Source organism: Trichomycterus rosablanca, chromosome 5 (genome assembly GCF_030014385.1).
Source record: "Trichomycterus rosablanca isolate fTriRos1 chromosome 5, fTriRos1.hap1, whole genome shotgun sequence".
Lineage (NCBI taxonomy): Eukaryota > Metazoa > Chordata > Actinopteri > Siluriformes > Trichomycteridae > Trichomycterus > Trichomycterus rosablanca.
This window is the reverse complement of record NC_085992.1, coordinates 22,032,249-22,056,928: the sequence shown is the minus strand read 5'-3', so window position 1 is coordinate 22,056,928 and position 24,680 is coordinate 22,032,249. Positions and strand designations below refer to the sequence as shown.

General features: G+C 40.0%; 1 protein-coding gene across 3 annotated transcripts in view; it reads right to left on the bottom strand.

The window, feature by feature from the left end:
- The window catches only part of slc29a1a (solute carrier family 29 member 1a), a 119,160-nt gene that overhangs the window by 36,177 nt on the left and 58,303 nt on the right, over positions 1–24,680 (bottom strand). For 2 of the 3 annotated variants that reach the window (XM_062995858.1, XM_062995859.1), the window contains exons 2-4: positions 13,932–14,013; positions 6,472–6,553; positions 5,975–6,153 (exon numbers count right to left, since the gene is read on the bottom strand). In XM_062995858.1, the coding sequence (XP_062851928.1) occupies positions 5,975–6,153; positions 6,472–6,553; positions 13,932–13,960 (290 nt within the window). In that variant the 5' untranslated portion in view covers positions 13,961–14,013. Of the gene's footprint in view, positions 1–5,974; positions 6,154–6,471; positions 6,554–13,931; positions 14,014–24,680 lie in introns of those variants that run through there. The other variant, XM_062995860.1, reaches the window with a different exon arrangement.

Here is a 24,680-nt window from a genome sequence, read left to right as displayed (position 1 = left end):
TTCAGCAAACTGTTTGCTGGCTTTCTTGTGCGTCAGCTTCCTTCTGGGATGACGACCATGCAGACCGAGTTGATGCAGTGTGCGGCGTATGGTCTGAGCACTGACAGGCTGACCTCCCACGTCTTCAACCTCTGCAGCAATGCTGGCAGCACTCATGTGTCTATTTTTTAAAGCCAACCTCTGGATATGACGCCGAACACGTGGACTCAACTTCTTCGGTCGACCCTGGCGAAGCCTGTTCCGAGTGGAACCTGTCCTGGAAAACCGCTGTATGACCTTGGCCACCATGCTGTAGCTCAGTTTCAGGGTGTTAGCAATCTTCTTATAGCCCAGGCCATCTTTGTGGAGAGCAACAATTCTATTTCTCACATCCTCAGAGAGTTCTTTGCCATGAGGTGCCATGTTGAATATCCAGTGGCCAGTATGAGAGAATTGTACCCAAAACACCAAATTTAACAGCCCTGCTCCCCATTTACACCTGGGACCTTGACACATGACACCAGGGAGGGACAACGACACATTTGGGCACAATTTGGACATGTTCACTGTGGGGTGTACTCACTTATGTTGCCAGCTATTTAGACATTAATGGCTGTGTGTTGAGTTATTTTCAGAAGACAGTAAATCTGCACTGCTATACAAGCTGTACACTGACTACTCTAAGTTATATCCAAGTTTCATGTCTATAGTGTTGTCCCATGAAAAGATATAATGAAATATTTGCAGAAATGTGAGGGGTGTACTCACTTTTGTGATACACTGTGTATATATATATATATATATATATATATATATATATATGTATATATATATACACAGTGTATCACAAAAGTGAGTACACCCCTCACATTTCTGCAGATATTTAAGTATATCTTTTCATGGGACAACACTGACAAAATGACACTTTGACACAATGAAAAGTAGTCTGTGTGCAGCTTATATAACAGTGTAAATTTATTCTTCCCTTAAAATAACTCAATATACAGCCATTAATGTCTAACCCACCGGCAACAAAAGTGAGTACACCCCTTAGTGAAAGTTCCTGAAGTGTCAATATTTTGTGTGGCCACCATTATTTCCCAGAACTGCCTTAACTCTCCTGGGCATGGAGTTTACCAGAGCTTCACAGGTTGCCACTGGAATGCTTTTCCAGTCCTCCATGACGACATCACGGAGCTGGCGGATATTCGAGACTTTGCGCTCCTCCACCTTCCGCTTGAGGATGCCCCAAAGATGTTCTATTGGGTTTAGGTCTGGAGACATGCTTGGCCAGTCCATCACCTTTACCCTCAGCCTATTCAATAAAGCAGTGGTCGTCTTAGAGGTGTGTTTGGGGTCATTATCATGCTGGAACACTGCCCTGCGACCCAGTTTCCGGAGGGAGGGGATCATGCTCTGCTTCAGTATTTCACAGTACATATTGGAGTTCATGTGTTCCTTAATGAAATGTAACTCCCCAACACCTGCTGCACTCATGCAGCCCCAGACCATGGCATTCCCACCACCATGCTTGACTGTAGGCATGACACACTTATCTTTGTACTCCTCACCTGATTGCCGCCACACATGCTTGATACCATCTGAACCAAACAAATTAATCTTGGTCTCATCAGACCATAGGACATGGTTCCAGTAATCCATGTCCTTTGTTGACATGTCTTCAGCAAACTGTTTGCGGGCTTTCTTGTGTAGAGACTTCAGAAGAAGCTTCCTTCTGGGGTGACAGCCATGCAGACCAATTTGATGTAGTGTGCGGCGTATGGTCTGAGCACTGACAGGCTGACCCCCCACCTTTTCAATCTCTGCAGCAATGCTGACAGCACTCCTGCGCCTATCTTTCAAAGACAGCAGTTGGATGTGACGCTGAGCACGTGCACTCAGCTTCTTTGGACGACCAACGCGAGGTCTGTTCTGAGTGGACCCTGCTCTTTTAAAACGCTGGATGATCTTGGCCACTGTGCTGCAGCTCAGTTTCAGGGTGTTGGCAATCTTCTTGTAGCCTTGGCCATCTTCATGTAGCGCAACAATTCGTCTTTTAAGATCCTCAGAGAGTTCTTTGCCATGAGGTGCCATGTTGGAACTTTCAGTGACCAGTATGAGAGAGTGTGAGAGCTGTACAACTAAATTGAACACACCTGCTCCCTATGCACACCTGAGACCTAGTAACACTAACAAATCACATGACATTTTGGAGGGAAAATGACAAGAAGTGCTCAATTTGGACATTTAGGGGTGTAGTCTCTTAGGGGTGTACTCACTTTTGTTGCCGGTGGTTTAGACATTAATGGCTGTATATTGAGTTATTTTGAGGGAAGAATAAATTTACACTGTTATATAAGCTGCACACAGACTACTTTTCATTGTGTCAAAGTGTCATTTTGTCAGTGTTGTCCCATGAAAAGATATACTTAAATATCTGCAGAAATGTGAGGGGTGTACTCACTTTTGTGATACACTGTATACATATATACAGTGTATCACAAAAGTGAGTACACCCCTCACATTTCTGCAAATATTTCATTATATCTTTTCATGGGACAACACTATAGACATGAAACTTGGATATAACTTAGAGTAGTCAGTGTACAACTTGTATAGCAGTGTAGATTTACTGTCTTCTGAAAATAACTCAACACACAGCCATTAATGTCTAAATGGCTGGCAACATAAGTGTGTACACCCCACAGTGAACATGTCCAAATTGTGCCCAAAGTGTCAATATTTTGTGTGACCACCATTATTATCCAGCACTGCCTTAACCCTCCTGGGCATGGAATTCACCAGAGCTGCACAGGTTGCTACTGGAATCCTCTTCCACTCCTCCATGATGACATCACGGAGCTGGTGGATGTTAGACACCTTGAACTCCTCCACCTTCCACTTGAGGATGCACCACAGGTGCTCAATTGGGTTTAGTCCATCACCTTTACCTTCAGCTTCCTCAGCAAGGCAGTTGTCATCTTGGAGGTTGTGTTTGGGGTCGTTATCCTGTTGGAAAACTGCCATGAGGCCCAGTTTTCGAAGGGAGGGGATCATGCTCTGTTTCAGAATGTCACAGTACATGTTGGAATTCATGTTTCCCTCAATGAACTGCAGCTCCCCAGTGCCAGCAACACTCATGCAGCCCAAGACCATGATGCTACCACCACCATACTTGACTGTAGGAGAGATACAGTTGTCTTGGTACTTCTCACCAGGGCGCCGCCACACATGCTGGACACCATCTGAGCCAAACAAGTTTATCTTGGTCTCGTCAGACCACAGGGCATTCCAGTAATCCATGTTCTTGGACTGCTTGTCTTTAGCAAACTGTTTGCGGGCTTTCTTGTGCGTCAGCTTCCTTCTGGGATGACGACCATGCAGACTGAGTTGATGCAGTGTGCATCTGACAGGCTGACCTCCCACCTCCCACGTCTTCAACCTCTGCAGCAATGCTGGCAGCACTCATGTGTCTATTTTTTAAAGCCAACCTCTGGATATGACGCCGAACACGTGGACTCAACTTCCTAGGTCGACCCTGGCAAAGCCTGTTCCGAGTGGAACCTGTCCTGGAAAACCGCTGTATGACCTTGGCCACCATGCTGTAGCTCAGTTTCAGGGTGTTAGCAATCTTCTTATAGCCCAGGCCATCTTTGTGGAGAGCAACAATTCTATTTCTCACATCCTCAGAGAGTTCTTTGCCATGAGGTGCCATGTTGAATATCCAGTGTCCAGTATGAGAGAATTGTACCCAAAACACCAAATTTAACACCCCTGCTCCCCATTTACACCTGGGACCTTGACACATGACACCAGGGAGGGACAACGACACATTTGGGCACAATTTGGACATGTTCACTGTGGGGTGTACTCACTTATGTTGCCAGCTATTTAGACATTAATGGCTGTGTGTTGAGTTATTTTCAGAAGACAGTAAATCTACACTGCTATACAAGCTGTACACTGACTACTCTAAGTTATATCCAAGTTTCATGTCTATAGTGTTGTCCCATGAAAAGATATAATGAAATATTTGCAGAAATGTGAGGGGTGTACTCACTTTTGTGATACACTGTATATATATATATATATATATATATATACATATACAGTGTATCACAAAAGTGAGTACACCCCTCACATTTCTGCAGATATTTAAGTATATCTTTTCATGGGACAACACTGACAAAATGACACTTTGACACAATGAAAAGTAGTCTGTGTGAAGCTTATATAACAGTGTAAATTTATTCTTCCCTCAAAATAACTCAATATACAGCCATTAATGTCTAAACCACCGGCAACAAAAGTGAGTACACCCCTAAGAGACTACACCCCTAAATGTCCAAATTGAGCACTGCTTGTCATTTTCCCTCCAAAATGTCATGTGATTTGTTAGTGTTACTAGGTCTCAGGTGTGCATAGGGAGCAGGTGTGTTCAATTTAGTAGTACAGCTCTCACACTCTCTCATACTGGTCACTGAAAGTTCCAACATGGCACCTCATGGCAAAGAACTCTCTGAGGATCTTAAAAGACGAATTGTTGCGCTACATGAAGATGGCCAAGGCTACAAGAAGATTGCCAACACCCTGAAACTGAGCTGCAGCACAGTGGCCAAGATCATCCAGCGTTTTAAAAGAGCAGGGTCCACTCAAAACAGACCTCGCGTTGGTCGTCCAAAGAAGCTGAGTGCACGTGCTTAGCGTCACATCCAACTGCTGTCTTTGAAAGATAGGCGCAGGAGTGCTGTCAGCATTGCTGCAGAGATTGAAAAGGTGGGGGGTCAGCCTGTCAGTGCTCAGACCATACGCCGCACACTACATCAAATTGGTCTGCATGGCTGTCACCCCAGAAGGAAGCCTCTTCTGAAGTCTCTACACAAGAAAGCCCGCAAACAGTTTGCTGAAGACATGTCAACAAAGGACATGGATTACTGGAACCATGTCCTATGGTCTGATGAGACCAAGATTAATTTGTTTGGTTCAGATGGTCTCAAGCATGTGTGGCGGCAATCAGGTGAAGAGTACAAAGATAAGTGTGTCATGCCTACAGTCAAGCATGGTGGTGGGAATGCCATGGTCTGGGGCTGCATGAGTGCAGCAGGTGTTGGGGAGTTACATTTCATTGAGGGACACATGAACTCCAATATGTACTGTGAAATACCGAGCAGAGCATGATCCCCTCCCTCCGGAAACTGGGTCGCAGGGCAGTGTTCCAGCATGATAATGACCCCAAACACACCTCTAAGACGACCACTGCTTTATTGAAGAGGCTGAGGGTAAAGGTGATGGACTGGCCAAGCATGTCTCCAGACCTAAACCCAATAGAACATCTTTGGGGCATCCTCAAGCGGAAGGTGGAGGAGCGCAAAGTCTCGAACATCCGCCAGCTCCGTGATGTCGTCATGGAGGAGTGGAAAAGCATTCCAGTGGCAACCTGTGAAGCTCTGGTAAACTCCATGCCCAGGAGAGTTAAGGCAGTTCTGGGAAATAATGGTGGCCACACAAAATATTGACACTTCAGGAACTTTCACTAAGGGGTGTACTCACTTTTGTTGCCGGTGGTTTAGACATTAATGGCTGTATATTGAGTTATTTTGAGGGAAGAATAAATTTACACTGTTATATAAGCTGCACACAGACTACTTTTCATTGTGTCAAAGTGTCATTTTGTCAGTGTTGTCCCATGAAAAGATATACTTAAATATCTGCAGAAATGTGAGGGGTGTACTCACTTTTGTGATACACTGTATATATATATATATATATATATACATATATATATATATATATATATATATATATACATATATATATATATATATATATATACATATATATATATATATATATATATATATATATATATATATATATATATATATACACAGTATATAGTTTTGTTCTATATGCAGCTCTCGGGCTGAGTTTTTTTCTAGCACTTTCCATGGCTGCTGCTCATCACCTGGCAGCACCAAAATGTGGTTTATCTTACCTTTGATGAAGAAGGGAATTAAGGCAAGTGAAGATAAGCAGTGGCACCATGGCACACAAGGTCATCACATTATTAAACTTGGACTCCAGGACACTACGTGTGTCACCTACTGTGTCATTTGCTGCAAAGATCTGTCCAGTTGCATTTGTGAGAGGCTCCCTGAGCCGACTGGTAAAGTACTGTGGAGAAACAGGTCGATAATGTATACATCTTCAGCACTGCATAACTTTATCATGGTTACAGCTACTAAACAGTTTAAAGACAAAAAAAATACTACAGCAAAACAGGACTTTATGTGAAGTCAGGTGAATGTTAGATCTGGCAAAATCTGATCATTTAAAAATGACTAAACTTGCATCAATATCTAATAATCATCAATTGATAATATCAATATCTAGCAATAATTCAATAACCAAATCTCACATTCTAACATTTTTATAACAGGCAAATTAAAATTATTCTAAAGAAATTTCACTAAATAAAAAGTGCACAATTACCATTGTGGCAGTCATGAAGAAGTTCCATGGTAGGAGAGTTCCCAGCCCCAGAATGAAAAATATAAGCCATACGGCATTGTACCTGTAAAACAAACAGGGTGTAACACATCTAGGTCATGTCCTTTACAGTACAATGTAGAAATTACCAGATTTTAGTACAACTGCAAGTGTTGAGGTACCGAATATTTAAACAGGTCAAATAATACAGATTTTTAAAACAAAATGTGCACCAGTTTACCTGAAACAAAACAGGCACATTGCTGTGTGTTTAATCACACTGTTTACAATACCTCCGTGAAGCTGGCCCCCCATGTGGTCAGAAATGGAATATAAATATTATTATTCGTTTGTGCTGCGTTTGTGCTGGTTTGTGCCGTAGGAATCATCGTTTGTGCTGGCACCGTTTTAGAGAAATTAAGTATTATATTTTATTACCCGTGACGTCACTCAGCCCCCCATCAGAGCCCAAATTGCACCAAAAGCATCTCATTCGTTTGTGCTTCGTTTGTGCTGGTTTGTGCTGCTAAAAGAAACATTTGTGCTTTTTTAATTCTCAAGTTATTACGCTATAAATATTACACCCGTGACGTCACCAGCCCCCCCATTAACGTCCAAATTGCACCAAAAGCACCTCATTCGTTTGTGCTGCGTTTGTGCTGGTTTGTGCTGCTAAAAGAAACATTTGTGCTGGTTTAATTTTAAAGTTATAAAGCTATAAATATTACACCCGTGACATCACCAGCCCCCCATTAACGTCCAAATTGCACCAAAACCACCTCATTCGTTTGTGCTGCGTTTGTGCTGGTTTGTGCTGCTAAAAGAAATATTTGTGCTGGTTTAATTTTAAAGTTATAAAGCTATAAATATTACACCTGTGACGTCACCAGCCCCCCATTAACGTCCAAATTGCATCAAAAGCACCTCATTCGTTTGTGCTGCGTTTGTGCTGGTTTGTGCTGCTAAAAGAAATATTTGTGCTGTTTTAATTTTAAAGTTATTACGCTATAAATATTACACCTGTGACATCACCAGCCCCCCATTAACGTCCAAATTGCATCAAAAGCACCTCATTCGTTTGTGCTGCGTTTGTGCTGGTTTGTGCTACTAAAAGAAATATGTGCTGTTTTAATTTTAAAGTTATAAAGCTATAAATATTACACCTGTGACATCACCAGCCCCCCATTAACGTCCAAATTGCACCAAAAGCACCTCATTCGTTTGTGCTGCGTTTGTGCTGGTTTGTGCTGCTAAAAGAAATATTTGTGCTGTTTTAATTTTAAAGTTATTACGCTATAAATATTACACCTGTGACATCACCAGCCCCCCATTAACGTCCAAATTGCATCAAAAGCACCTCATTCGTTTGTGCTGCGTTTGTGCTGGTTTGTGCTGCTAAAAGAAATATTTGTGCTGTTTTAATTTTAAAGTTATTACGCTATAAATATTACACCTGTGACATCACCAGCCCCCCATTAACGTCCAAATTGCATCAAAAGCACCTCATTCGTTTGTGCTGCGTTTGTGCTGGTTTGTGCTACTAAAAGAAATATTTGTGCTGTTTTAATTTTAAAGTTATAAAGCTATAAATATTACACCTCTGACGTCACCAGCCCCCCATTAACGCCCAAATTGCATCAAAAGCACCTCATTCGTTTGTGCTGCGTTTGTGCTGGTTTGTGCTGCTAAAATAAATATTTGTGCTGGTTTAATTCTACAAATATTGGTCCAGTGGCGTCAGTAGGTGTGTGTCAACTTTTGACAGGTAGTGTATTCAGTAGATGTCACTCACCAATGATGAATGCAATACTAATTGAAATGCAAGACACAGAATATCAAGAAGTGGGTTATGTTTAGTATGAATGTAAAAACAGTTACAATTAATTAATTACAAAATTGTTAAAGACAGAACGTAAACATGTGATACAAAATAGAAACATTGTAGGTTAAACAATCTAGTTCACAATTGATGACTGATCATTTTTTTTATGGCATCCAGCCATAAAAGTAAAGACTATCAGTCCTTTGTATAAAATACAACATGTGGTTGAATTTTTGTGTTTTCAGGGGCTGTCATGACGCGATTACAAAAGTCATCATATCGCTCCCAGACAAAGTATGACCTCCTGCAGTAGGCCACATAGTGTCCAAGAGTATCTTTTGGCCCTGGGAGAAATGCCACAATGCCTCTGAGTGTGAACGAGTCTTTGCTCAGACTAATGTTGATGGGGAATTCACTTAGTGGGAAACTGCATTCTGCTGCTGTTTCAATGTACAGTGCTGGACCACTTGCATAACTGTGCGTGACCAAACCATTGCACATAAATTTCAGTGCTGATGGATGTTCTGTTTTTAAACTGTCTGGACACTTTTCAGGAGACTTCAGTGGCTGAAGACATTTTGATGGCTCCAGCCTCAGACCTGCTTCAAGTGCAGCCTGAAGCCCTCTCATTCCTTCTGTATTTAAAATATCGACATTGACTGGAATCAGAGGAATTTCTCTTGAGCGTACCAAACTACGGCTGCAGTATGGAGAGGAGCACTGACTTTTGCTTGTGACACTTGGCGTATGCTTCATTGTTGAGGTGATAATGTGAGCGATGTTGCATTCTGCATTTACCTGCTCCACACCTGACTTAAGTTGAACAGAGTTAAATATGTCTAACAACAATTTTGCCCTCTGTTTGTACACACCCTGTTGTACTCCTCTTATGGTTGTGGTCTTAACCAAATTGAACAATTCAACATTGTCTTGCTGTTCAGTTACATAGGAGCTAAAATTTTCACTGTCACAGAAGGCACAGCAGAGACACTGGCAGAAGGAGTCAAAGGCACAGGTATTGATCACGCTCACAAGTGTTTTGTCTACTTTAATGGGCTGTTTTGCAGAGTAATTGCCATTTTTTAAAACACCAATTTGGGTTCTTTGTTTTTTAAGAGATGAATCAACATGTAGCCACTCTGGACAGTGTACAAGGTATGATGATTTTCTCTTTTTCAATGGCAGACCAAGGCCTCTCCAATTTTCAATCGGAGACTCCTGTTCCATTAAGTCTTCTGTAGACTGCTGTATTTGTTTGTTCTCCTGAATCAACTGATCTTTCATGTTTGCAGGATGTCCACATTCATTTGACTTTGATATTGTTTTCTCATTATTTGCAGATGTGGCTGCTGAAGAAAGTCTCATGGTCCCTTCAATGAACCCAAGGTGTCGAGTGATGAAGCGGTCTACTCGAATTGGCAAACTTTCATGTTTGAAGAGGCCGTACTTCAAATTTTTGAATTCAGCTTCAGCATGGGCAGAGCTTGCTGTGATGCTGTCACTTTTGAAAAGTGGAACCATTACACCTGTCCAGAGAGGTAGATAAGAACCTAGTCTTATTAGATGGGGAATAAATTCTGGAAGAAAATGTAAATTATCCCGATCACCGTCGTGAACAGCCAGAATCTTGCTTTCCTCGCAGATGTCAATCACCCACTTCTTAACATCAGTGGTACATTCTGTCACAGGCTCCTGAGTCTTCACTGTGTCCAGACTGTCATCAGTGCATGTGAGTGGATCGTATCCATCAGCAATTCTTTTTTTCAGATTTGTTTTGCAAATCTCTGAGATGACAGGCATGCCCTTTTTGTCATTACCCTCAGACTCACTCAGTGCAACAATTGCAATAGAGTGTATGAGCTGCCTTGCATCCTGGATTGTCACAGACTGAAGAAGCTGTGCCATGGCTCTTAGATAAAAATCTTTAACCCGCCTTGCTTTCTTATGGAGACATTCCCATTGACTAATCATCTTTATGCAGTGTGCAACATCTACTCTGATGAAGCAAGGAGGCAGTTTTGTTGACTTCCAGCTGTTTAGTACACCAAAACACTCATTTATATAGGTCTTCAAATCAGAGTAAGGAGTAAAGGCCTTAACAAGACCACCCAGCAATGCAAGGGAGAAATCAGAAACAACTTCTTTTGGTACAGATGCTCCTGCTCTTAGCCATTCAGAGAGCCAGTTTGATATGGCATTAATGTCATGCCGCTCAGACAGCATTTGCACCACTGGGATATGAACAGAAGTATCTCCATGTGAGGACAGAACTCCTTGATACAAAAATATATGTCCTGATGTTTCTGTTGGTCTAGTGAGCCTTTTGACTACTGTACCTGTAGCATCAAAACTTACACTTGAACCTTGAGTCTTTACTAATGTTTTGTAGACTAGTAGTTGAGAGGGGGTCCAATAATGGCAAAAAAATTTGTCAAGGCCTATGTCATGAATACTGCCCCTATGAGGCACACTGTATTTTATCAGATGAAGGGAAAGGATGGGGTCTTTGTGTCCTAACTCCTTATCCCCTCTCTCTTGTTTTGCTTTTCTTAATGTATTCAGGCTTGGTAGGTGGCTAGGCTCTGGGTCACCGAGTGCCATTATTTTGTAAGCCTCTGCGGCTCGCCACACATGTGGCAGTTTTTTACCCTCCCAGAGTTCTTTAGAGACCTGCAGTCTTTTCTCTCCAGATAGCATGCGTTTTGCCTTCCCAGTATGAAGACTTTCATCAATGTTATCTATTCTGCATTTTAGCACTGCTGGTGTGCTCACCTCTGGTAGACTTTCACTGGAAATGCACAATTTTGCATTGCACTCAGTACAGTGGCCAGCGATGTCAATGCACTTAGATGCACTCTGTGGGTACACTTTTGCTCTTTTAAATCTAAGTGTGCAGGCTAATTTGGTCATGTTCCAGATCTTTTCATTTAGGACATTAGACCATGTGCCATGTTTCAAGATGGTGTAAGTTCTTTCATTTGACTGTGCAGCTCTGTTCTTGTAGACTGCTTCTTCTTGCCAGATGTCAGTCCACTCTTGAAAGGGGATGGTAAGTTCAAAGTTGATGTTATTTGTCTTTTGTGTGGAATGTTTATCAGAATCAGAGCTGTCACTGTCCTCATTTACCTGTATACCTAGGCTTTGCCAAATGTTGTGTCGATCCATCTTGACGAATGTGTACAAGCTTTTAGGAGTCATTTTTCCACCAAGCTGTTCACTAAGTTCTGTCCACACCTTTTCAGAGGGGTGGGCAATACACTGTGCTCTGACAATTGTATCCCTAGCAGCTTGGATGAGTTTTATGACATCATCCTTGTTACAAATTGGCAGCTTCGGCATCTATGTAAAAGAACATCAGTTATTTTTGATGCAATCATTTTCAGGTTTTTTTTTGTTCCACGTGTCTATTAATATATATGTACAGCATATGTTTGTTTTATATTTTTCACAGAACTGTCCAGTCTTGTTTTAAATGTCATTAATATGATTTAAATTCTCACAGGACTATTACAGGGTTTTATTAGAAGCAATAAATTACCTTGAAATGAGAATTATGTGTTTGTGTTATAAAAACACTTTCCTTTTTTGTCAACAGTCGCCTGAGGAGAGGACAAAAGAAAAGTATGCTCAGACCCTCAAACGTGACAATGAACTTTTTGTTGCTGGGACAATGTTCTTTCTCATATGTGTTTTTTTTTTTTATTTATTTTTTTTTTTTTATTAAATAAAGGTTGCATAAAAATAATTTTTTTATCATGCCTTGGATTGTTGAAGCCCAATTTACTGGCCAGTGAGCATAATTAAAATGTAGGTATTCATAATGTGGTAATGTGGTGTATAGTGGAGCAGAATGACATTCTGCCAGGGTTTTGGTGCAGCATGCTATCTAGTGAAAGGGTACAAAGTAAAGTACAAAATGAATGAGTGCAGTGTTATTAGACAAGACAGTGCATCTTAATACAATAAATATGCAGGGCAGCATGGTGGAAAGTATAAATGTGTAATCTATGAAGATGTGTGAAGACCTAACAGAACTGACAGCAAGTTGCACAGGGAGACAGATGGATAAATAAGTATAACCTGAATGACTAATATGACGTTATATGGTGAGGGTTATATATTTTTGTGTTTTGTAAGTGGATGCTGCAGTAAATTTTTGCTAACAATGTTAATGATCTAAGGATATTACTTCTTTCTAGTGTCATTACAGTGATACACATATGGGAATACATTGCCCCAAGCAATGACCATGAAAACTTGATAAATTTCCCACAGCAAACAATTTGCTGATCCCCATTAAACTGCATGACAAATCAAACATACATTGCATTTTTCATATAATATTTTCTGTATTTTATCACTGATGTTGAGTCTACTAGAGACTTTTCATTAAGTGACAAAGTCTAAAATCTTGAAAATAGGTTATGTTACTGTTATTTTAGTTATATTTTTACCTGGAAAAGAAATTTTGGGGGTTGGGAAGAACTGCTGTCTGAAAATGACTGCTTACAGTCAACAGGTCCCCACCCCTTTTCTGCATCTCGGACTGGGGTCCACATGGAAACATGGCTTAAAATAAAGATTCCCCTCATAAAGAAGTCACATAGAGAGAATAGGTTTATCACAAGTTTTGACATTAAAATTATTGATGGTGGTGAATTATTGAAGTGTCATCACTTTACATATTATTTAGCCTATAACTCGAGAATTAAACCAGCACAAATATTTCTTTTAGCAGCACAAACCAGCACAAACGCAGCACAAACGAATGAGGTGCTTTTGATGCAATTTGGACGTTAATGGGGGGCTGGTGATGTCACAGGTGTAATATTTATAGCTTTATAACTTTAAAATTAAACCAGCACAAATATTTCTTTTAGTAGCACAAACCAGCACAAACGCAGCACAAACGAATGAGGTGCTTTTGATGCAATTTGGACGTTAATGGGGGGCTGGTGATGTCACAGGTGTAATATTTATAGCTTTATAACTTTAAAATTAAACCAGCACAAATATTTCTTTTAGCAGCACAAACCAGCACAAACGCAGCACAAACGAATGAGGTGCTTTTGGTGCAATTTGGACGTTAATGGGGGGCTGGTGACGTCACAGGTATAATATTTATAGCTTTATAACTTTAAAATTAAAACAGCACAAATATTTCTTTTAGTAGCACAAACCAGCACAAACGCAGCACAAACGAATGAGGTGCTTTTGGTGCAATTTGGACGTTAATGGGGGGGTGGTGACGTCACAGGTGTAATATTTATAGCTTTATAACTTTAAAATGAAAAAAGCACAAATGTTTCTTTTAGCAGCACAAACCAGCACAAACGAAGCACAAACGAATGAGATGCTTTTGGTGCAATTTGGGCTCTGATGGGGGGCTGAGTGACGTCACGGGTAATAAAATATAATACTTAATTTCTCTAAAACGGTGCCAGCACAAACGATGATTCCTACGGCACAAACCAGCACAAACGCAGCACAAACGAATAATAATATTTATATTCCATTTCTGACCACATGGGGGGCCAGCTTCACGGAGGTGTTTACAATACATGTATTATATTGAGTGAATGAAACAGCAGTAGAGGTCAACAGTAAATGCAGCATCATTAGTTGTTAAATTGTTGCTCACCTGTCCTGTGGTGTGTTTATGACCGTCATTGTTTTTCACTGTTTGATGGCTTGTTGCTCAGTTTTAAGGGCTGGAATTAAATCTGAAATTGTAAAAAATTTACAATTATTAATCTGCACTTAAATCTGCAATTAAACTGCAAAGAGATCAATAGGTAAATACACTGCCCGGCCAAAAAAAAAAGGTCACACCATCTAATATTTCGTTGGACTGCCTTTAGCTTTAATTAGGGCACGCATTTGCTGTGGCATCGTTTCCACAAGCTTCTGCAATGTCACAACATTTATTTCTGTCCAGAGTTGCATAAATTTTTCCCCCAAGATCTTGTATTGATGATGGGATATTTGGACCACTGCGCAAAGTCTTCTCCAGCACATCCCAAAGATTCTCAATGGGGTTCAGGTCTGGACTCTGTGGTGGCCAATCCATGTGTGAAAATGATGTCTCATGCTCCCTGAACCACTCTTTCACAATTTGAGCCAGATGAATCCTGGCATTGTCATCTTGGAATATGCCCATGCCCATCAGGGAAGAAAAAATCCATTGATGGAATAACCTGGTCGTTTAGTATAATCCGGTAGTCAGCTGACCTCATTCTTTGGGCACATAACGTTGCTGAACCTAGACCTGACCAACTGCAGCAACCCCAGATCATAGCACTGCCCCCACAGGCTTGTACGGTAGGGCACTAGGCATGATGGGTGCATCACTTCAGTCGCCTCTCTTCTTACCCTGATGCGCCCATCACTCTGAAACAGGGTAAATCTGGACTCATCAGACCACATGAACTTCTTCCATTGCTCCAGAGTCCAATCTTTATGCTTCCTAGCAAATTGAAGCCGTTTTTGCCGGTTAGCCTCACTGACAAGTGGTTTTCTTAAGGCTACACAGCTGTTTAGTCCCAATCCCTTGAGTTCCCTTCGCATTGTGCGTGTGGAAATGCTCTTACTTTCACTATTAAACATATCCCTGAGTTCTACTGTAGTTTTTCTACCATTTGATTTCACCAAACGTTTAAGTGATCGCCGATCACGATCATTCAAGATTTTTTTCCAACCACATTCCTTCCTCGAAGAGGTTGTTTCCCCACTGTCCTTCCACTTTTTAATAATGCGTTGGACAGTTTTTAACCCGATTTCAGTAGTTTCAGCAATCTCCTTAGATGTTTTCTCTGCTTGATGCATGCCAATAATTTGACCCTTCTGAAACAGATTAACATCTTTTCCACGACCACAGGATGTGTCTTTCGACATGGTTGTTTAACAAATGAGAAGCTACTCACTGCATCAGTTAGGGTTAAATAACTTGTTGCCAGCTGAAACACAATCACCCATGCAGTAATTATCCAATGGGAGGCTCTTACCTATTTACTTAGTTAAATCCAGGTGGTGATCTTTTTTTTGGCCAGGCAGTGTATATATTTTTAAAAAATATTACTACAGGCAAATTCATGGCGAAAACAACAAATAATTTACAGAAGTAGTTACAAATGTTTGGTATGTTCTTCACTTTGTAATACTGTGAAATCAGGTTGTGTACATGCTGCCATTACAGCAAATATTTTTCAATATTTTTAAAACCATACCATATTTGCATGGATTATGCCTGTGAATGTGTTTAGGATTTACTCTAGCATGCACTTTTGAACTCATTTTAAATGAAATCATTTAATCTCTGGCATCTCTTATGCCAGGCACTAAAACTCTTAAAACAATATCTCATTTCCTGCAGGTAATCTAGTTTTTGGGACAGAAAAATCCCCTCTCTGAGGAATCTTATGATGCTTTCATAAACAGTCAAATTCCACTTTATTACAGCTAAATCTTAAGACTAAAGAAAAAACACAAAATATGAATTCTTATCTATGCCTACGTAGAGGTTTTTGTATTGCAAAAATCTAAGTTGATAAGATAAGATACATTCTTTTTTTTAAACAAGCAATAAAAGAGAACTAATTAAAAAGGTCTGTTGACTGTTCCGGATTCACTTGCCTACCAATCAGCAAAATGCAAACATTACAACCAAGCCTCAGGATGACATACCTGACAAATGACAGATCTGATGAATCTATTACAACAGATTAAAGTTGACAAGTGTTGTTAATTTGTTATTTTCTAATTTAACCCAAAACATAAAGAAAATGCAACTACAGTTTATGCAATTATCCTCAGCTATTGCACAGAAACGTATACGCATAACCTAATAATCCATATAATCCAAAATGCATTACAATACCTAAGCAAATACAGGACAAATTTCAAAAAGCCTTACAATCCTGCTCTGCTCCACCAATCCAATAAAACTACAGCATCAAATTTTAAAGAAAGCTTATCCTACAGCAGGACGTTCTTGAGGAGCTTAAACCATCCTCCCAATGTCACACCTCCCGAGCACTGGAATGTTGGAATGCCTTCCTTTGGATAAGCTTAAATCTAGTAATCTTGCTTTTTATTAGGCTGATGTTACAGCCCTGATAAGGGAGCAAGGGAAAATACTAGAGATGGGACGATCGATCGGCTACGAATTGGTATCGGCCGATTTTTAATCAAAATATGCTATCGGCGATCAGCGATATTTCCTAAAAGTAGCCGATCCGATCGTGTGATATATAAAGACCATGTTAAGTTAACAGCTCAGTGGATTGATCCAGACTTTGAGCTACGAAGCACCAACCATCACATCACCATTCATCAACAATCGTACAGAAACCATCGTGAAAGCTCTTACGATGTAATTTTGCTGATTGTAATATTTACTTTAAAAAGATAATTCAACCCGGTCACATCTGAGTCGATTCTATCAGCACGTTATATAAACTCCTGGTTCACTTTGGTAAATCGTAAGCGGTTCTTACTTGTGATGTAGATGAGAACAGAAGACGTTACAGAGCCAATCCGAGGCAAAAGTTTATTCATTACCAAATTCGTTAGTTCAGGATCATCTGCTGAACTTTTAGAAAACTTTTAGCTCCTTAGACGGAACGAGTCTGACTCGGTTACAGATCTGTGGTAATAGCAGTTTAATTAAGCTTTTTAATTAAGCTTTTTAATGTAAGAGAGTCACACAAAATGTTCTGTAGTAGCTGGTGTTTATTTAAAACCACGACATTTAATTAATAACAGTAAACACGGAGAGATAACTGAGAAGAGAAACTTACGCTTCACATAAAAACGAATCAACTCATGAATCAATGAATCACTTATAGCGATACTGTGAACAAAGAGTCTCTTCTAAAGGCGCACACACACACACACACACACACACACACACACACACACACACACACACACACACACACACACACACACACACACACACCTCCGGTTTATCTTTACTGTGAGGCTCTTTTTAAGTTTATTTACTGCTAATAAATGCGAATACTGTTTATTTGCTGTAATTTCTTTTTGCTTTTAGATTCTTAGATGTAAACCTACAACCCCAAATCAGAAAATGTTGGACCAGCAATGTTCCTTAAAAAAATAAATAAGTAAATAAAGATTGGAAGGGATTTATGTATTTATGCCTCTACAATGTATAATATTTTAAAGAATTTAGGAAATCTGGAAACATTCAGTGTGTAAAGGGCAAGGACGCAAGCCTTAGCTGAACACCCGTGATCTCTGACCCCTCTGACGGCACTGTCATTTATTGATAGCTGATATAACCACATGGGCAAGAGATTACTTTGGCAAACCTTTGTCAAGCACTAAAATACTGAGTTAAATTCACAAATGAATTAAAAGTAATACAAGTTTACTGTGCAAAAAAGGAAGCCTTTCAGAAGCTGCACTGTGGCATTTTCTGAGCTTAGATGCATCTAGGGTGGACCATCACACAGTGGATATGTGTATTATGGTATGACAAATACGTATTCCAGATCTTTTCTGGAAAAAATGGACGCTGTGTGTGCCAGACCAAAGACAAAAGACAACATTCAAACTTTTATCACAAGTCCAAAAGCCAGGGTCTGTCATGGTATGGGTCATGGTCAGTGCCTTCGGTAAAGGTAATTTACACTTCCGTGGTGGCAGCATTAATGCAGAATAGTATATTAAGGTTTTAGAGCAACATCTGTGGCTTTTAGAATGACATCTTTTCCAGGCATTTTTTATGCTGTACATATTACACAGGCATGACTGTCTGCAGTCCTGACCTGTCCACAATAGAGAATGTGTGTAGAGTTTTTTAAACAATAAAATGTAACAACCAGGCACTGTTGCACAATTTAAGACATTTGCAGGGAAAAATGGGACCAAATATGAGGGTTCTTCAAAAAAGTTTTTGCACTTTATTTATCAATTTAAAAAACAAATGACATCACTTTTGTACAGTCGCCTTCCGATGCATTTTTTCCAGCATCGTAACAACTTTTTAGTGCCATCAGCAAAAAATGTTTTTGGTTGAGCGCGTAGCCACTGATGCACCACAGCTTTCACATCATCATCACAAGAAAATCTTCTTCCCCTTGAAGCTTCGTTATGCGGTCCGAAAAGGTAGAAATCAGATGGCACAAAATCCAGACTATAAGCTCTTGCTCAGTCTCGACCAATTACTACTCCTACCACCCTCACCATTTCCAACCAAAACATAAAAATGCGGAAACTTTTTGAAGATCCCTCGTAACACCTGAAACACTTCATCGCTTGGTACCCTCGGTGCAAAAAAGTCTTTTAAGTATTGAGAGAAGAGATTACAACATTAAAAAGTAGTAAATGCTTGACCCTCCCAACTTCTTTTGGAATCTATTGCAGGCGTAGTGTAGGAAAGGATGTATATTAACAAAAGAAATTAAGATGACCAGACAAAAAATTTAAAAAAAATAATGGGTTCATACTGTCTGTAATTAAATAAGTCAAAGTAAATGAAAGAAACTGTCTGTTCTTTTCTGATTTGGGGTTGTATATTAATTGTTATTGATCTACACAAGCTCTACAACAGACCACAAATCTCTGACGACAAATTACTTAAATGCAGTCTAGTTACACAGCAATCCTTACAAACACACACACACACACACACACACACACACACACACACACACACACACACACACACACACATAAAACTAAAGCTTGCTCAAAAGAGCCAAGCTGGGAAAATCATCCATTAAAGAGGATTTACTCCAATTCCATCAATTGCTCTGCTGTATAAATGCTTAGGTTTTTGGCCATCAGCAATTCTGGACTCTGCATTAGCTTTCAGATGGATTTCTACTCTGTCCTAAACTCTTTAACAAACATTGTAAAGATGTTGACGGCTGTTCTGTTAATGAATGAAGCATAGTTCCTATAACATTTATTGACCAGCAAACAATCGGGGACCTAAATTCGACTCAAAGACTCTTCATGCATTTATTATTTGTTGAATAAAAGTCCTTGTGGCAAAGCCACAATCACCGGCTCCCTCTGGTAAATGTCTGCACATTGCAATCTGTAGGCAAAAAAGAACTAACTGGGTTCACAAAACATAGTATAGAAGGTGCATTCCATGTCTGCAGTAAATATTTAGTTGTCCTGAAAGTTCTTCAGTAGAGGGCAAGTGTGACTGGTGTGGACAAACCTCTGCCTGTTAAAGGTGGCAAAGTGGTACTACTCCCTTTCAGCTACTTCTGTTAGAAATGGCCACACCAGCTCATTCGTCTCCATCTTGCCCTGTCTTAAACATCCTCCTGTTACACCAATCAAATGAATGTTTTCCCTCAACACATCCCTCTCCTCCTGCCAGAGGCTCCACTCTCAACAACCTTTTCCTGATAGAACACTCATCTCTCCTCTGCCAAAACCATCCCAATCTTGCCTCCCTAACTTGGGCTTGGAACTGGCACTAACAGTAAAGACAGATAAATAGGGAGTGCTTAATAAAAAAATAAAAAATGGTGCCCTGGTATTTATAAGATAAAATTCCTGACATGTTCTATTATTTCCAGCCATTTTGTTCATCTCTGATATAGTCCTGGCCAACCATTGATCTGTGTATTTAAAATAATAAAAATAATGATATTTTACATTTAGATATATCTCTTAAATCTGAGACATGATAAACAATAAAGAGGGTTGCATCAGGAAAGGCATTCGGCATAAAACTGTGCCAAATCAAGTGTGCAGGCTGAATTCAGAATGATCCACTCTGGTAACCACTAATGTAATGTAAGAATCCGAAAAAGAAAAAAAATGAAATATAATCATTAATCTTTCATAAATGAAAACTAATATTGTGCTGCCAGTACTATCTATCCAATATTATCTTCATTATCTACATTAGCAGTGCTCTCATGCAGATACCAAACTCTCACTAATTTCTTAGTGTATGTAATTACAAAGTGCCGGACAACAAGCAAGATTCCAAAAATGGACTTGACTACAAAAAAAAAAAAACCTCATACTTGATAGAGAAAAAGGTTTAGATCTTATCTACATTCAGAAAACTAGCCCAAACTAAATTCTAATTTAAATGGAAGCACGAAGATAAAATGCCAAAATGTTGCCTACCTACACAGCCTCCTCCAGAATGGACAGCAACAATACAGCATGTGTAGAGTAGCATGGTATATTGCGTTACTTGATTAAAGGCACGTGTTGGATTGTGAGCACAGTGCTTTACAGTCTAACTATGTTACAACCAATAGAATTACTTTAGATTCAGTCCATCACATGGTAGGGAAACCTGATTGGTGTCACAAAAATCCTATTTAGCTTTGGTTAGAATTTTACAGGACTGTGCTTAGAACTTTTTGCTAGACTGACAATTGAGCAGCTTTGTACATAATAATATTCCTTTACTCTAACCGGGTTTCCATACAAACGTTTCGCAAGTGTAATGCGCATTTATGAAATATAACAACCGAAAAAAAAGCGGAAAATGTTGCGTTTCCATCAACTACAGTCATGCGAAAAAACCTTTACATGACGTGAGAGACGTCGGGCAGAACGAGCAATGGCCAACCTAATGTGGGCTCAAATCTCCGTGCCACGGCGACGTTCACCTCGCATCTGGGAACGTAAACGCACTAAACAATTTTGGGAGCACATTGTGCAGAACCAATTTTTCAAATGAGCTTTGGATCAAGTATTTCAGAATGTCAAAATCAGCCTTTGATAAGCTATGCACCATGATCGGGTCATCAGTAGAGCCAAAAGTTTACAGTCACCGGCCACCCGTGACAACTGAAAAGAGGATTGCTATTGCCTTGTACAAGCTGGACACTTGTGCGGAGTACAGGGTAGTGGGCGAGACATTCGGCGTGAGCGTAATAACAGTTCACCGTAGTGGATACGCTGTATGCCAAGCAATAACATCAAAACTAATGAAACATTACGTCGTATTATCAAATGCGCAGGAGGCAGAAGAAATAGCACAGAGTAATTATGCAGCGCACCACATACCACAGGTGTACGGTGCACTGGATGGTACACACATTCCAATCCTTCCTCCAGCAGTCAGGTACAGGGACTATGTAAATCGAGAGGGATGGCCATCGATTGTTTTGCAGGCACTTGTGGATGACCAGTTGTTGATTCGTGATGTATGTGTTGGTTCTCCCGGCAGCGCACATGACGCAGCAGTCTAACACATCACACCTTTTCAGGTACACTACACACGTTGACAGTCATTCAGTTTTACACACACACACACACACCAAAAAGTATTTAGTCAGCCACTGATTGTGCAAGTTCTCCTACTTAGAAAGATGAGAGAGGTCTGTAATTTTCATCATAGGTACACTTCAACTATGAGAGACAAAATGAAAAAAAAAAATCCAGGAAATCACATTGTAGGATTTTTAAAGAATTTATTTGTAAATTATGGTGGAAAATAAGTATTTGGTCACCCACAAACAAGCAAGATTTCTGGCTCTCACAGACCTGTAACTTCTTTAAGAAGCTCTTCTGTCCTCCACTCGTTACCTGTATTAATGGCACCTGTTTGACATCGTTATCTGTATAAAAGACACCTGTCCACAGCCTCAAACAGTCAGACTCCAAACTCAACCATGGTCAAGACCAAAGAGCTGTCGAAGGACACCAGGAAGAAAATTGTAGACCTGCACCAGGCTGGGAAGAGTGAATCTACAATAGGCAAGCAGGTTGGTGTGAATAAATCAACTGTGGGAGCAATTGTAAGAAAATGGAAGACATACAAGACCATTGATAATCTCCCTCGATCTGGGGCCCCACGCAAGATCTCATCCCGTGGGGTCAAAATGATCATGAGAACGGTGAGCAAAATATCCCAGAACTACACGAAGGGACCTGATGAATGGCCTGCAGAGAGCTGGGACCAAAGTAACAAAGGCTACCATCAGTAACACACTACGCCGAGAGGGACTCAAATCCTGCAGTGCCAGGCGTGTCCCCGTTTAAGCCAGTACATGTCCAGGCCCGTCTGAAGTTTGCCAGAGAGCTTATGGATGATCCAGAAGAGGATTGGGAGAATATCATGTGGTCAGATGAAACAAAAAAGGAACTTTTTGGTAAAAACTCAACTCGTCGTGTTTGGAGGAAGAAGAAGAACCCAAGAACACCATACCTACTGTGAAGCATGGGGGTGGAAACATCATGCTTTGGGGCTGTTTTTCTGCAAAGGGGACAGGACGACTGATCCGTGTTAAGGGAAGAATGAACGGGGCCATGTATCGTGAGATTTTAAGCCAAAACCTCCTTCCATCAGTGAGAGCATTGAAGATGGAACGTGGCTGGGTCTTCCAGCATGACAATCCCAAACACACCGCTCGGGCAACAAAGGAGTGGCTCCGTAAAAAGCATTTCAAGGTCCTGGAGTGGCCTAGCCAGTCTCCAGACCTCAACCCCATAGAAAATTTGTGGAGGGAGTTGAAAGTCTGTGTTGCCCAGCGACAGCCCCAAAACATCACTGCTCTAGAGGAGATCTGCATGGAGGAATGGGCCAAAAAACCAGCTAGTGTGTGCAAACCTGGTGAAGACTTACAGGAAACGTTTGACCTCTGTCATTGCCAACAAAGGTTATGTTACAAAGTATTGAGTTGAACTTTTGTTATTGACCAAATACTTATTTTCCACCATAATTTACAAATAAATTCTTTAAAAATCCTACAATGTGATTTCCTGGATTTTCTTTTTCTCATTTTGTCTCTCATAGTTGAAGTGTACCTATGATGAAAATTACAGACCTCTCTCATCTTTAAGTAGGAGAACTTGCACAATCAATGGCTGACTAAATACATATACATATATATGCGTGTGTGTGTGTGACTTAGAGCTTGAAACGTCATCGTTTATTCGCAAAACCCGTTTCCATCCCCTTTTTTCGCATTTCAGCAATGCGATATTCTAACTTTTCCACCTCGTTCAAGCGTGAAAACTTTTTTGCAATATTTGGGTCTTTTTTCAAATTTTGAGCTTTTCCATCCAGGTTTTTTAATGCGCATTTTCAGAATTCGCAAAAAGTTGGTGGATGGAAAACCGTCTTATGAGGCTAGGCGTATGTTTGTTCTATTAGGATTTTAACGTCATATTTTAAGCTGTGCTAACATTAATGACAGGACAGGTAGTTAGGTTACACGTATAATCAGTTCAAATTAAATTTTGACACACATTCTGTATTAGGTACAGGTTTTCTGCATTAACACTGACATCACAGAAGTTCAAATTACCTTTGCCAAGAGAACTGACACAACACTTATACCATGACAGACCCTGGCTTTTGGACAAAGAAGATCTGAAATACTGATTTGTCTGACCACAATACACATTTCCACTGTGGCTTTTATTTTGCACAGTGAAGTGTTAAGTGGCATTTGTGCATGTAACTCCGTATTATAGTGCCTAATAAAGGTTTGCCAAAGTAATCCCTTGCCCATGTGGTTATATCAGCTATTAATAAATGATGGTTCTTAATGAGGGCCATCTGAGAGATTGGATATCCTGGGTGTTCAGCTTAGGCCTGTGCCCTTGCCTTTTACACACTGAAATTTCTCCAGATTCCCTAAAATTTTTTAATTATATTATGCACAGTTGAGGGAGAAATATGCAAATCCCTTCCAATCATTCTTTAAGAAACATTGTTTTTAAACATTTCAATAGTTTTCTCACACATTTGTTAACAAACTGGAGATCTTCTGCCCATCTTTGCTCCTTTAAGACACGTTTTGTGGATACTGTTTTTGTACCAAATCAAGATTACAATCACCTGTTTGAAATCATATCATTATTTTTACCCTATTACTAGTTCTAACTTGCCCTATTCTCCATTCTTTGTTAAGCAGCTTTAGGTGCCAATATGAAATAGACTATTGGGTACCTACTTTATTTTAAAAATGCTAAACTCTTCTGCATGTGCTATATAAATCCAACTTATTTAAGGAGGCGTCAGTTCACTGTCCAATTCTATATATACAGTTTGACCTTTGGTGCCACTTGGAATCATAATACTTTTTTTTTCAGTGCATTATACTTTAAATAATTAAAGGCTCTTTATAAGCTTACCAGTTAATGGTTAACCGCTGATTAATGAAGGTCAGTTATAAGTTACAAGACTTACAGGTCAAGTGTACTTTTGACATTGTGTAAAAAATAAGCAGGGCTTAAATGGTGCCAATCCTTTTTTGCGATTGCATCTAAATTTAGACTTTAGCAAGTAAGGTAAAAAAAACACTCATACTTATGTGAATAGCAACCTTGTGCTCTGCTGTGTGTTAAAAACTGTACACTGTGCCTGCCTACTGATGTGTGTGTAGAATAAAACTCTGAGAATACAAACAGTCACATTGTAGAG